General features: G+C 33.4%; 1 protein-coding gene across 2 annotated transcripts in view; it reads left to right on the top strand.

The window, feature by feature from the left end:
* Positions 1–12949, top strand: part of FSTL5 (follistatin like 5) — an 814279-nt gene that overhangs the window by 709459 nt on the left and 91871 nt on the right. For both annotated transcript variants that reach the window (XM_054485700.1, XM_063664253.1), the window contains one exon: positions 7241–7390. In XM_054485700.1, the coding sequence (XP_054341675.1) occupies positions 7241–7390 (150 nt within the window). The remainder of the gene's footprint in view (positions 1–7240; positions 7391–12949) is intronic.

Raw genomic sequence — 12949 nt, 5'->3', positions numbered from 1 at the left:
AGAATAAAAATTTCTGTAATGTAGCCTTTGGACCTTTGATATCCTAAAGCAAAACCATGCTACATAACAGTGTGTCAATGTAGCACAAATTAGGCAAATAGAGCCCCCAAGTTACCATGACTACCTATGTTCTGACTAATATGAGAAAGACTACTTATGATATTTATAAACGAAATCAGAAATTGAATGGGATAAATTTAATATATCTCATTTTAAAAAAGGTATTGCTTTGGTTATAAGCAGTAATCTCAATTAAAAATTATGAAAGTATTTTATCCTCAGTGCTTTAAGAAATGGTCAAATTAGGAGGCTATTCAATGCTACCAAATCGTTTAATGTATTTTTGTAAGATTTTTCCCAATATTGCAAAGCAATATTGAAAGGAACTTTATATCTAGCATATTCACAAATAGCTCAGACTTGATCATGTGTGTATAGAGATAAATATTTCTACATGACTGTAAATATATCCTAGGAATCTAAACCTGAATATTCTAAGTCAGTACAAAAGTAACTGTGTTGTATTTGCCTTGATTTATGACAAACTGAATAAATCCTCATTCAGAATAATTATTTATATTTCTTGCATTTGATAAACTGAACGTTATTTCTCCAAGTATCTTATTATTCACTTTTAAAATTTACAGCAATAGACTCAGATTGTGACAGCTTCAGTTAAAAATATATACTTAAAAGAAAGAAATACTGAAAGAGAGAGAGCGCTAGAATAAAAAAGCATGAAATCAGTGCTTCCTAAACTCTGTGGGAGAAAAAAAAAAATCACTGATTTTTGCTCATTCTGTTTTTCTCTTGTAAAACCAGTAGGTAGTTTTCACTACATGAAATCCTCCAGGCAAATTTGACAATACCCAAACTGGTTTAAATACTGTTAAAGTAGATAGGTCTACTGATCACATACAGGGATATTATGGCAATGTCAAATTGCTATAAAAGGTTCTAAATGGTTATTTTCAATTTCTATGCAATCCTCAGCTTGGTAGCAAATTGTATGCCAACTGGCAGCAGTTTACAGACCACATTTTGATTAGTACTACTCTAGAATTCAGTTTCTCAATGATTCTGCATGACATTGCATAGTGTTTAACATCGTGATTGAGTAACATACACCACTTCTTGACTATTTTTTCTTTTTGGCTATTATAAGTGATATTTAAACACATATTTACCAAGCAAATATTGTACCTTCAGCATTATGTTTGGGAAATGTAGAAATACAGGAATAGCAAAGGTTAACATTTTAATTGGAAATGTAATATATGATTCATTGCCAAATTGTATGTCACAAAATAAAAATTCTGTGAAAATTCAGACAAGAAAAAAATCAGTGAAACACCTCAAAGTTAGGAATGAATTATGTAGGTGTCGGAAATTTGGCTGCCAAATATAAATTGAAAATAATTTGACAAAGTATTTTGGGGTGCTTTTCAGTAGCTGTGGAAAATCTTTGCTTTTCATGAAATATTAGGTAGAGTGCTCTAGCTAATGGACAGGACATTTGTTGATGAACAATGGATATAAAAGTTATACATTTGTAATTAATTAATTAAAATTCATATCAAAATGTATTAATTATTTTTTTACAAAAGAGGGGGCACTAGGAAAGAGTAATTAAAAGAAACTCTGTAGAAAACAGAAGATTGTGTTGACGGCTCTTTCTATTTCCTATGATGCAATCTTATACATTATTTGTGGCAGGAAGGAGCAGAGAGAGTGATTAATTTACACACATTGGCAGCCCAGAGAACATCCCAATTCAATTTTCAGTTACAAGTGGGTAGGGACTCTCTGCCTGTCTTAGAAACCTGATTAGTAGAGAATCATAAAAGTAAAACAATGCAAAACTACTAAAATATGTTTATTTTTCATAACTACTAACTAGATCAGTGAGAGACCCAGGCCTGCGGTGTTTCCACAAGTTTTCAGACTTAAATGCCTTTATTTAATGACGTTAAGACACCGAACCCTCTCTCCCCTCCTTTGTCTCAACATCTGTTTTCTTTCAGTACTTCTCTAGCAGTGTCTACATAACAAACATGGGTGGATCGCCAATGCTCCCTAATTTGGAACCCAAGTTGGATGTATACGTGTTAGGCCACCTTATTTATCACATTTGTATTTCTACGTTCTTCATAATACCAGTGACAGTTTGTTTTTATTCACATAAATTACAGAACGCATTGGTAATCCAAACTATGCAGAGAACCAGATATTTACTTTTTTTTTTTGAGACGGAATCTTACTCTTTCGCCGAGGCTGGAGTGCAGTGCTGTGATCTCGGCTCACTGCAACCTCTGCCTCCTGGGTTCAAGCCATTCTCCTGCCTCAGCCTCCTGAGTGTCTGGGATTACAGGCGTGCACCACCATGCCTGGCTAATTTTTGTATTTCCATTTTTGGTAGAGATAGGGTTTCACCATGTTGGCTAGGCTGGTCTTGAACTCCTGAACTCAAGTGATCTGCCTGCCTTGGCCTCCCAAAGTGCTGTGATTACAGGCGTGAACTGCTGCGCCCGGCCTCATTAGCATTTAATTAATGGCTCTTTCAGTGCTTTAGTTTCACATCTTCCAAAGTCCATACTTTTACTCTTTTTTTCTAAAAGACAAGATATTTGACATATAAACTATACTTATGTTCAGTATATGTTTGGAATATTTTTATTGTGAATTTTACTTTGTTACGTTACTGTTCAATAGTCTCCTATTGTATAGAACTACTCAGTTTTTTTAAACTTTTGTGATACAAATCACTTTCTTCGTGTTCACGTATGCAAGTATTTCATTCTTTCTTTGGTTTATTTATTTCATTAAGTTTTGGATCAACTTTAATGCTTCCTTTAAGATAGTATACTTTTTTGTTCTATATTGTCTCACTCTTTGAAACTGCCTGTTCAACAATTTTCCTGGAAGGTGACAGCGGAGGAAAGCCTGGTGAATGACAAAGCCATAGATTAGTGTCTGGTTGTTACCTGACCATGATAGTAATTAGGCAATCAGAATGGATGAGTTTTCAGAGGAATTTAATGTAAAAGAATTACAGCAGAAAACTAAAGTCTGAGCCTTGGCTTTTCTGAAGCCACATCCAGGGAACTGAAGATAAAGGAGCTGCCACAGGCAGAAAGAATTTAAATAATAGGACAAAAATGATAACTAAGGTCAGAATGTATACTAAAATGGGATCAGCAACATTTTTTTTCTGCAAATGTCCAGATAGTAAGTAAATATCTTAGACTTTTCAGGACTTATGTCTGTCATTATAACATGAAAGATGCCATAATATTTAAATGAATAGGTGTAGTTGGGTTATAATACACCTTCATTTCTGTAAATTTGAATCTCATATAATGTTTACTTGTCATGAAATTGTACTCCTTTTTCTTATTTTTTGTCAACCATTAAAAGATAAAGAAAACATTTCTGGTTTCTGGATCATATCAAATTAGGCAGTGGGCCAAATTTGGCCTGGGGGACCATTATTTGCCAATCTCTGCCTTGCAAGAATGAAAGAACCTTTTATGATAAATCAAGTGTCTGAAACAGCTAAATGCGGCAGAAATTACAGGCAACTTGAAAGCAAGCATTCTCTCCTATTCATGTTTTTAATTTTCAAACATAGCTTTGCGCAATATTCTTCACATAGTAAGCTCTCAATAAATGCTTTCCAATGAGAAATAAAGGATAATAATTGGAAATTCTGAGGCCACTGATGACTTTGAAAATATATCTTTTAAAAGAGATGATGTCATGAAAGCCAGTGTGAAGCATGGTTAGTTTAGAGCGAAAGGTTGGGAAATGGAAGTAATGTTCCAGAAAGCTTGCTCAAAAGTCTCAAGATAATTAGATGGATGATTGAAATGGAAATATTAATTCAATTGAAGCTGTTTTATGAAGTGTTTCTTAAATTTATGGGGCAATGTGAATGTTTGAATACTTGAATAGTTAAAATTGTAAGAAAAATTGAGGGCAGATCTTTCCGAAAGTAAGGAGTAGTGGACACATCTTTTAAGATTAGATAGAAGGATGAGAGGAGGTAGTCCTGACGGCAACTTATTGAGGTGAAAGCAAGGAAAATAGACATGTTTGTGAGAAATATTTAGGAATGATGCAGGATGACCTGAGAAGGAGAATAGGAAGAAGAGGAAGGAAAGATTGGAATTTAAAGATTTTAGGGCAAAGTATTTTCAATAGATAATTAGTCTAATAAATAAAAATGGCAACATCCTAGTAGAAGACAAGTGTATATATGATTCTGTTTGATTTACTTTGGCTTAGCAAATCAGATATTAGTAACATTATTTAAATTGCTAATTAAAATTTATACCATCAGTAGCGATATAACTTGTACTCCTTAACATTTTGGGAAAGTATAATACATATGTAGGAAATATGTGATTAAATATGGAAAAGATCCAAAAGAAAGACATTCTAATTATAAATTAGAATTGTCTTTTCCTGGACTCTCATCTCCATTAGTTTAATATCTTATTAATTCTGTTCACTCTAAATGTTAGTATACATTTCTGTAAAAGTGATTTAATAATACTCTTTGATATAATCCCTGGCAGCTTTCCTCATCAGTATGTATTATCTTAATCTTATTTTTCATCTCTGGATTCTGTGTCTCCTTTTTGTCCCATTAAATCTCTAATTCATGTTTAAAAACATTCCTCTACTATTTTTCTTCCATAGAAATAAATATTAATCTGAGAAAATAAAAGAGTGCTATTGTAAAGTGAGAAATAATATAATATAATCAGAAATAATAGCATAAAGCAAAGCAAAGAAAATCCAGGATGCCTGTCAGGAAACTTTTAATGGCTTTGTAAAAATGCTTGTAAGTCTAGTCAAGGGTGTCTTATAGGGAAAGCATCCAAATAGAAAATAATTCCCAGCAGAGCAGTTTATTTTACTGTTGAATAGTTCTGTAGCAAACAAAGGGGTGGAAATTTTTCGTGTTTCAGCAGTTGTTTGGCTGACAGTTATGTGTCAGGTCACTCACACTTTTCATTACTTTGGCAGGTTTTACACAATGGCGAAGAATTTGTAAACAATTTCCCTGTATTCAGAGCCTTTCACCAACCTTAGTTCCCACTTTTTTCCCACTTCTTCATGCCTCTCAAGTACATATTTTATCGAGTGTTTGTTTCTCGCAAAACAGATTCTTGTCCTTGACATTCAGTATATTTCTGAAGAAAAGGTTGACTTAGAAAACAGTGTGTCAGTAGGAATTGGTGAATGAAAGTGTAATACTGCATTCTAAGCATGTAGTGAAGACAGACTTCTGCCTTTGGGCTACCTCCTTAAGAGAACCAAGGACTTTACTCAGGTTGACCTCCCGAGTAGTCACCTGTAATGGCCATGGTACATAGAATTAATTTCATAACTCCAGACTACCTGAAACACCATACATCACATGCTTCATTTTCAGTCTTTCCGCTTATGCCTTAGAAGCTTAGAACAATCTGTGCTGTTTAGAAGAGAACACTATTGTTTTATTTTCCTAAACCATGCAATACTGAACCAGATCTTAAAAATTAATGGACACTCCAGAGCCTTCCTGAATTAGATCTGACATTTGGAGAACATAAACAGCAGGCCACACACTGGATGTCTCATTGCAAAGTGATTTGGTATTTACATTAATTTCCAAATTTTATGCAAAAAGGAAAACCACCTATAATGGTTATGCAGCCTGGGAAAGGTTACATTTTTAGTTGTTCCATGTGGTTACTCAATGTCAAATGTGGTATATCTGCCATCAGTATTATCTTTAAAAATAAATGCTTAGTGATATTGATAATGAAAATGTGGTTGATTTTTGTCTTATGATTATTAAATACATATGAATGCTATCTCTGCTGAAAAACTAATGGTTTTATACAGATTAGAAAAAATAGTGTTCTTCTAAATTAGCTTAGAGATAACAACTGGAGTATACAAATAAATGAAATTAGACGTTAATTGTCAGACAAAAAAATCAAATGAAATACTGGAATAATTGTTTATCATTACATTATTATTACGTAAATAACTTTTTTACTGCACATAATTTTTTTTTTTTTTTTTTTTTTGAGTCGGAGTCTCACTCTGTCACCCAGGCTGGAGTGCAGTGGCGCAGTCTTGGCTCACTGCAAGATCTGCCTCCTGGGTTCACGCCATTCTCCTGCCTTGGCCTCCCAAGTAACTGGGACTACAGGCACCCACCACCACACCCAGCTAATTTTTTTGTATTTTTAGTAGAGATGGGGTTTCACCTTGTTAGCCAGGATCGATTTCCTAACCTCGTGATCCTCCCGCCTCAGCCTCCCAAAGTGCTGGGATTACAGGTGTGAGCCACCACGCCCAGCCTGCATTTTATGTACGTTTTATGTACATTTTATGTACATTTTAACCAGTCTCTCTTATTAGTGGTTTTTCTAACTGTAATAGAACAGTGAATAAAAGAAAACCTGAAAACATTTCATACGCTTTTACTTATGCTGTGACTCCCAGGATAAATCACAAGGGCTTGCGTATCTCCTCCACAATCATGTTTTGACAATATGAAGGAAAAGAGGAAATAGAGGGGCTTTTTTGGCCTCATTTATGGTCATCTAACACAAAGTATGCAGTCTTCAACCAGAAGGAAGTTTTAGGGTAAGGAAGCAGAATAAGAAGCTTTGGGAATATTGAAAGATTTTATACAATTTGACCTTGATTGAAAAATAAAATAACCATTGTGAATAACTGCCTTATTATAATTTATCTAAGCCTCTGATTTACTACAAATTATAAGAATCCTGCAATCTTTTCCAGAAGATTATATGACTCTTAACAAAACTATGAATTTGCCATAAGGACAGCCACCAATGTTGTGTAAAACTCGGAATATACTTTAGTGTGACATTTATTCTGTTAAAGAAACTTGAGACTGGGAAAATTTGGGGAAAGATGTTGACTTTTTGAAGTTGCTGAGTTATAACCAAGTAGGAAAAAAATGAAAGAACTACATTTTACTAGAAAAGTAATTAAGAACATAAAATTTATTTTAAAGGAATCTCATTTACATTGCTTTCTATACATATTTAATGAACTGAAATATGTTCTACTAATTAAACTTTATTTATATATTTAACATTTGATGCTGAAAGTAGTAAAGTATGAAACATTAATTTTACCCATGGTATTGTCAGGCATGTGTTATAATTTAAGATATAAATTTCATTTTCTCTTTCCTAAATTACAGGATGAAGTCTGTCCCAAAGCTGAGGGAGATGAAGTTCAGAGGTGTGTGTGGGCATCAGCTGTTAATGTCAAAGACAAGTTCATTTATGTTGCACAGCCAACTTTGGACAGAGTCCTTATTGTTGATGTGCAGTCCCAAAAAGTTGTTCAGGTATGAATAATTACTACTTTTGAAAAACTAAATCTTAAAAAAATATTTATATCATTGTAGTAATGTTTACCAGGTAACTTGATTGTCACTGACAATGTGTTTCCTTACTTGGATAACTAGAAAATTTATGCATTTTCTGCAAACTCTTCTCTCATTCTTTTCCTTAAGCCTAATGAATTCAGGAGATAATTTAATTTTTTTGTTTTCAAAAATTAGATCCATGAACACTTCGTAATATTAACCTGCCTAGCTCCACACAAATCTCCCTCCCAGCTGCTTATTATGTCTAGAGCAAGGAAGGCACAGTCAGAGCAGGCAGAGGCCAATTAAGACATTCCTGCTTATCATTACAGAATCGGAATTGAGGCCTCCTTATTTTATTCTTACCAAAGACCAAGACAATTGTAGGCTTCACTAGATGATAGTAACCTAGTAGAATTTGCTAGGTAGTAGTAAAATAAATAATATGTAAGTAGGTTAGAGATAGAGAAAACAATCTCTAATAAACATTGTCATGGTCATGCTTTCACAATTCTCCGAATTCATACTTCAAGTTTGAGCCACTAACTGTTGCAGCCCATGCTCTTTACCTGAAATCAGTTGCACAACAACCAAGGTGGAGTGCAGGGTTGGTGTCCAGTCAGTCTGGCTTTAGAGTCTAGTCCCTTAATTATTTTCATCTTTTGCTTCTCAGCTCAGAGGAAATTAAGTTAACTAACTTTATGAGATATGTATAATCTGTCAAATGGGAAAAATAAATACATGTATCCTACAAAGTTATTTTAAGAATTAGATGAATAATGCATGTAAAGCATTTATAGGAGACCCTGGCATGTGGAAGTGCTATATGCCTGTTTCCTATCAAAATTTCTACGGAAACTGGACCCAAAACATTCTTTTCATTTACAGAGAATGTTTTCAGTCAATATTGGTTTGAAATTAACCCTCTAATTTTGATTTCTGTCTAGCACTACAAAAAGTGTTAGGATGTTCAGAGTAGGACTACACATTCTAAAAGTCATTAACAACTTCACATGAATCCATTCATTCATCCGTCCATCCATCCATCCATCCATCCATCCATCAATCCATTCACTCGCCCATGTAGCATTTCATCCATATATTCTGTATTTATTTAACAAATGCTTATTTTGTGTTTCTTATTTCACAAATACAAACACGAAAAATATTTCTTCTATGAAGAGCTGGCACTTCCAGGTTTATAAATGGACAGTGAATAACTGGCCTGATGGTTCAGTTTCTAATATGAGAATGAGCAGTACAACCATGAATAGTTATTCTAATAGAAAACCCTAAGGCCCTGAGGTTACACATTTATTATGAATATACAATCTAATGGTCTGATATTTATTGTGAGAAAAAATTTTGCTGTATATTTCACTTCTTTTGTTTCTGATTTTTGAGACTGCTGGATTTTGACTAGATTGGCTTTTTATTTCAGCTGCAACATAGGCCAACACAAATTACAATCATTTAGTTTGGGATTATCAAAACTCCTTGCTGGTGGATTAAAATTGGAAATATATTTTAGAAATAACCAGGCTGGTTTTCAAATTGAGTTTTCAAACTAGAGAACTACACTCACTGAATATAAATTATCTAAGTGATGTTTAAAATGGAAAGAGCTAACATCAATTATTATTCATACAATTCCACCTTCAAATAATGGTGAAACATTTAAAATTAATATAAAATATTAATAACAAAATGTTCAAGTGATATGGTAATAATGGCATAAACTGTATTATTTTTCAAAATGCCTATTATTACTGTGAAATACTAAGGGAACTTAAAAGACTTCACAAAATGCTAAAGCAGATAGTAATATGATACAATCATGATTGTGGAGATTTTTCAACTTAGGATCTAACACATTTTTATAGGTTGATAAATTGGGGCACAGTCCAAATGCATTCTCCTTATGACCATGTTATTATAATAATAATTATTTGTATTACTCCTTCTAGATACTACCTATTTGAAGGAAATTATTATGTAGATTTCTATTACCGCATATAACTATTGGCTGATTTTGAGCATAAATGGATATATATGATATTCGCGATCTGAATCTGGCTATTTGTGCTTTACATTATGATTGCAAGATCATTTTGTTTGTAGCTGTTGCTAAAGTAATTCTTTCTTTTATTGCTGTGGAGAAACTGATTACAGTTGATTCTCCTTGTGGATTCTGTATTTGTAGTTACCTACTTGCTTAAATTTATTTATAACCATGGTGTTTTATGGTCATTTGTGGGCATACCTAGATGTGAAAACTTTTTTATTACTAAATATACACATGCCCCTCTGTATTTGAACAAGACGATATTCTGCCTTCTTGTTTTAACTTTCATACTATAAATGAATATTCTTTCCATGCTCAATTTAACACCTTTAAAAAAAATTGGTGCTTTTGACAATTTTGCTGTTTAAAATGGCCTCCACACACAGTGTTGAAGTGCTGTCTAGAGTACCCAAGTACAAGAAAGTTGTGATGCGCCTAATGGTAAGTTTTGTTAAGGCATGAGTTGTAATGCTGTTGGCCATGAGTTCCATCTTCATCAGTTAACAATGTATATTAAATAAGGTGTCTTTAGACAGATACATACATAAAGCATGGTGGTGTATTGATTGGTTGATTAAAATAACGTGAACAGAAGCTCAACAGATCATAACTCTTCGCTTCCTTTATGAAATCAGTATTCAGTAATTTGGTGTTAGTGATGATTTATAGAGGAACTATCATAAATAATTATAATGTACTATATTTGTGTATCGGAATTGTATTTCTACATTCTACTGCTAACAGACATTTAAGGTGTATTTAAATTTGTACTATGGTGAATAATACTACTTGCTACAATTTTGTACACTTTATTTTTGTGTGCAAAATATTCAATTCTTTTCATATATACATACATGAGTTGAAATGTGAGACCGAATATTACATGTGAGTTTGTGTGTGTGTATGCATATTAAGCTATCCAAGGTGCATTATTTTCCAAATGATTATATTATATTTAACTTCCAAAAATAGCATATGTGACTATCAGTAATGAATTTCTATACATTCCTGCTAAATTTTTAACTAGTATTACATTTAATCTACTGATAAAATTAGACAGAGGTGAAATGTTTACACTATTGAGACTTTTTCTGTATTTCTACATTGATGATCGTTTTGTTTGTTATAATTTTACTTTCAAGTTTTATAATAACCCTGTATTTCTTGAATAAATTCCTAAAATTGAAAAAGCCAAAATATATCTTCTAAAAATTAAAAGTGAATTATTAAAATTAAAATTGCTATGTATATGTTAAACAATAGTTTAAATAAAAGAGGAGAATGATTAAATAAGTTCAGAGATAGACCTGAATTACAAATAATGCAGTCAATCAAATAATGCAGTGTATTGAGGAAAAGAGAAGGAAAATATAAATGAGAAATTAAGATAAAAGTCAGACTAACGTATGTGCAATAATATTTCCTAAAATAGATAATAGAAAGAAAAGGGAGAAGTTAATATTTTGGTTGAAATGAATAATAATTGCATAAAGTGTAATAAACTATAATAATTAATAATTTATATAATATAAAACAATACATAACCACTTATGTAAACCCTCAGATTTAGGAGGACAATGAATCTCAAATGGAAAAAAAAAACTATACTTTAAAAAGGCAGTAATTTATCTGCCTTTTTAAGATCTTCCTTTTGTCTTTTGGTTGTGTCACTTCAAAGAGGAAGATCTTTAAAAGGCAGATAAATTACTATGAGATGGTAGCAAATTTCTCAGTAGAAATAATGTATACCAAAATACAGTAAAATATTACAAAAAGACTAAGTGGAAATTTTTAAAAAATTATAAAACTAGGGCACGATTTGTTTATTGTGTCAGACACACAAAACATAAACTTTATCACCAACGTAAATGGAAACAACATGGAAACAAATGGTTTACTTCAGGAATCAGAAAAATTAGCTGTAAATTTGATGTGATAGTGAGCAAGGGAATTGATAAACATATGATCTATTAAAATATTAACTGTCAAAAACAACAAAAACAGGAGCAGCTTGCATGCAGAATGCAGGAGCCAGGGTAAGCAAAAAGGATGCTGTCCTTTAAATTTGGAGTATCCGTTCTTTGATGGTTGATTGACACTTCTGATTTCAAAGCTACAGAAAGAGGTGGGTGAACATTGTTGTTACACCTTGCACATTGTTCCAAGCTCCTCTTCCTTTGGCAAAAGTGACTTCCAGGACATTTAAAGGCTTAGTGTCTGTTTATACTCCTCCTTCATTCTTCTCTAGTTCTTCATTTTAGAACCAGACATTAAATACTAGTTTATTCAAAAACAAGTGCATATAGAAAAATTAGAAAGTGACCAGTTGGTGCCCAGAGAAAGGCTCAGAAAAATACCTTAGAAGACTTTAAGTTTGCATTAGGCTGAACCTTGGAACAGAGATAGCCTACAATAATAAACAAAAGCAAAAATTGCAAATAAAAAAACAGCAGTGGCTGGGCATGTATATATGGCTCACACCAGTAATCTTAACACTTTGGGAGGCCAAGGTGGGTGGGTCACCTGAGGTCGGGAGTTCGAGACCAACCTAACCAACGTGGAGAAACACTGTCTCTACTAAAAATACAAAATTAGCCAGGTGTGGTGGCATATGCCTGTAATCCCAGCTACTCAGGAGGCTGAGGCAGGAGAATTGCTTGAACTCAGGAGGCAGAGGCTGTGGTGAGCCGATATTGCACCATTGCACTCCAGCCTGGGCAACAAGAGCAAAACTCTGTCTCAAAAAAAAAAAAAAAACAACAGCAAACATGAGGAAGGGGAAGAATCTGATATCTAGAATTATCACAATTATTAGACTTCAATGCTTAGTCTTCAAAAAAAAAAAAAGTCACAACATATACAAAGAAACAGGAAAGTATGGTCATTTAAAGAAAACAGAATTGCCTGTAATCCCAGCACTTTGGGAGGCCGAGGCGGGTGGATCACGAGGTCAGGAGATTCAGACCATCCTGGCTAACATGGTGGAACCCCATCTCTACTAAAAATAAAAATAAAAAAAATTATCTGGGTGTGGTGGTGGGTGCCTGTAGTCCCATCTACTCGGGAGGCTGAGGTAGGAGAATGGCGTGAACCCAGGAGTCAGAGTTTGCAGTGAGCTGAGATCGCACCACTGCACTCCAGCCTAGGTGACAGAGTGAGACTCCCTCTCAAAAAGAAAAAAAGAAGACAGAATCAACAGAATGTATTCCTGAAAAAGACCTGAGGCAGATTTACTAGATAAAAACATTAAAACAGCTATCTTAAAGATGCTCAAAGTACTAAAGATAAAAAGGAAGTTGAGGAAATAATGTAAAAACAAAATGGAAATGTCAGTAAAGAATAAAAAATATTTAGAAATTCGAAAGATGAAAAGTACAATAATTGAAATGAAAAATATACTAGAGGTATTCCAAAGCAGATTTCAGCAGACAGAAAAACAAACTAACTTGAAGATGGGACAATTGAATTATTGA

This window comes from Pongo pygmaeus, chromosome 3 (assembly GCF_028885625.2).
Source record: "Pongo pygmaeus isolate AG05252 chromosome 3, NHGRI_mPonPyg2-v2.0_pri, whole genome shotgun sequence".
Classification (NCBI taxonomy): Eukaryota; Metazoa; Chordata; class Mammalia; order Primates; family Hominidae; genus Pongo; species Pongo pygmaeus.
This window is presented reverse-complemented; position numbering and strand designations above follow the sequence as displayed.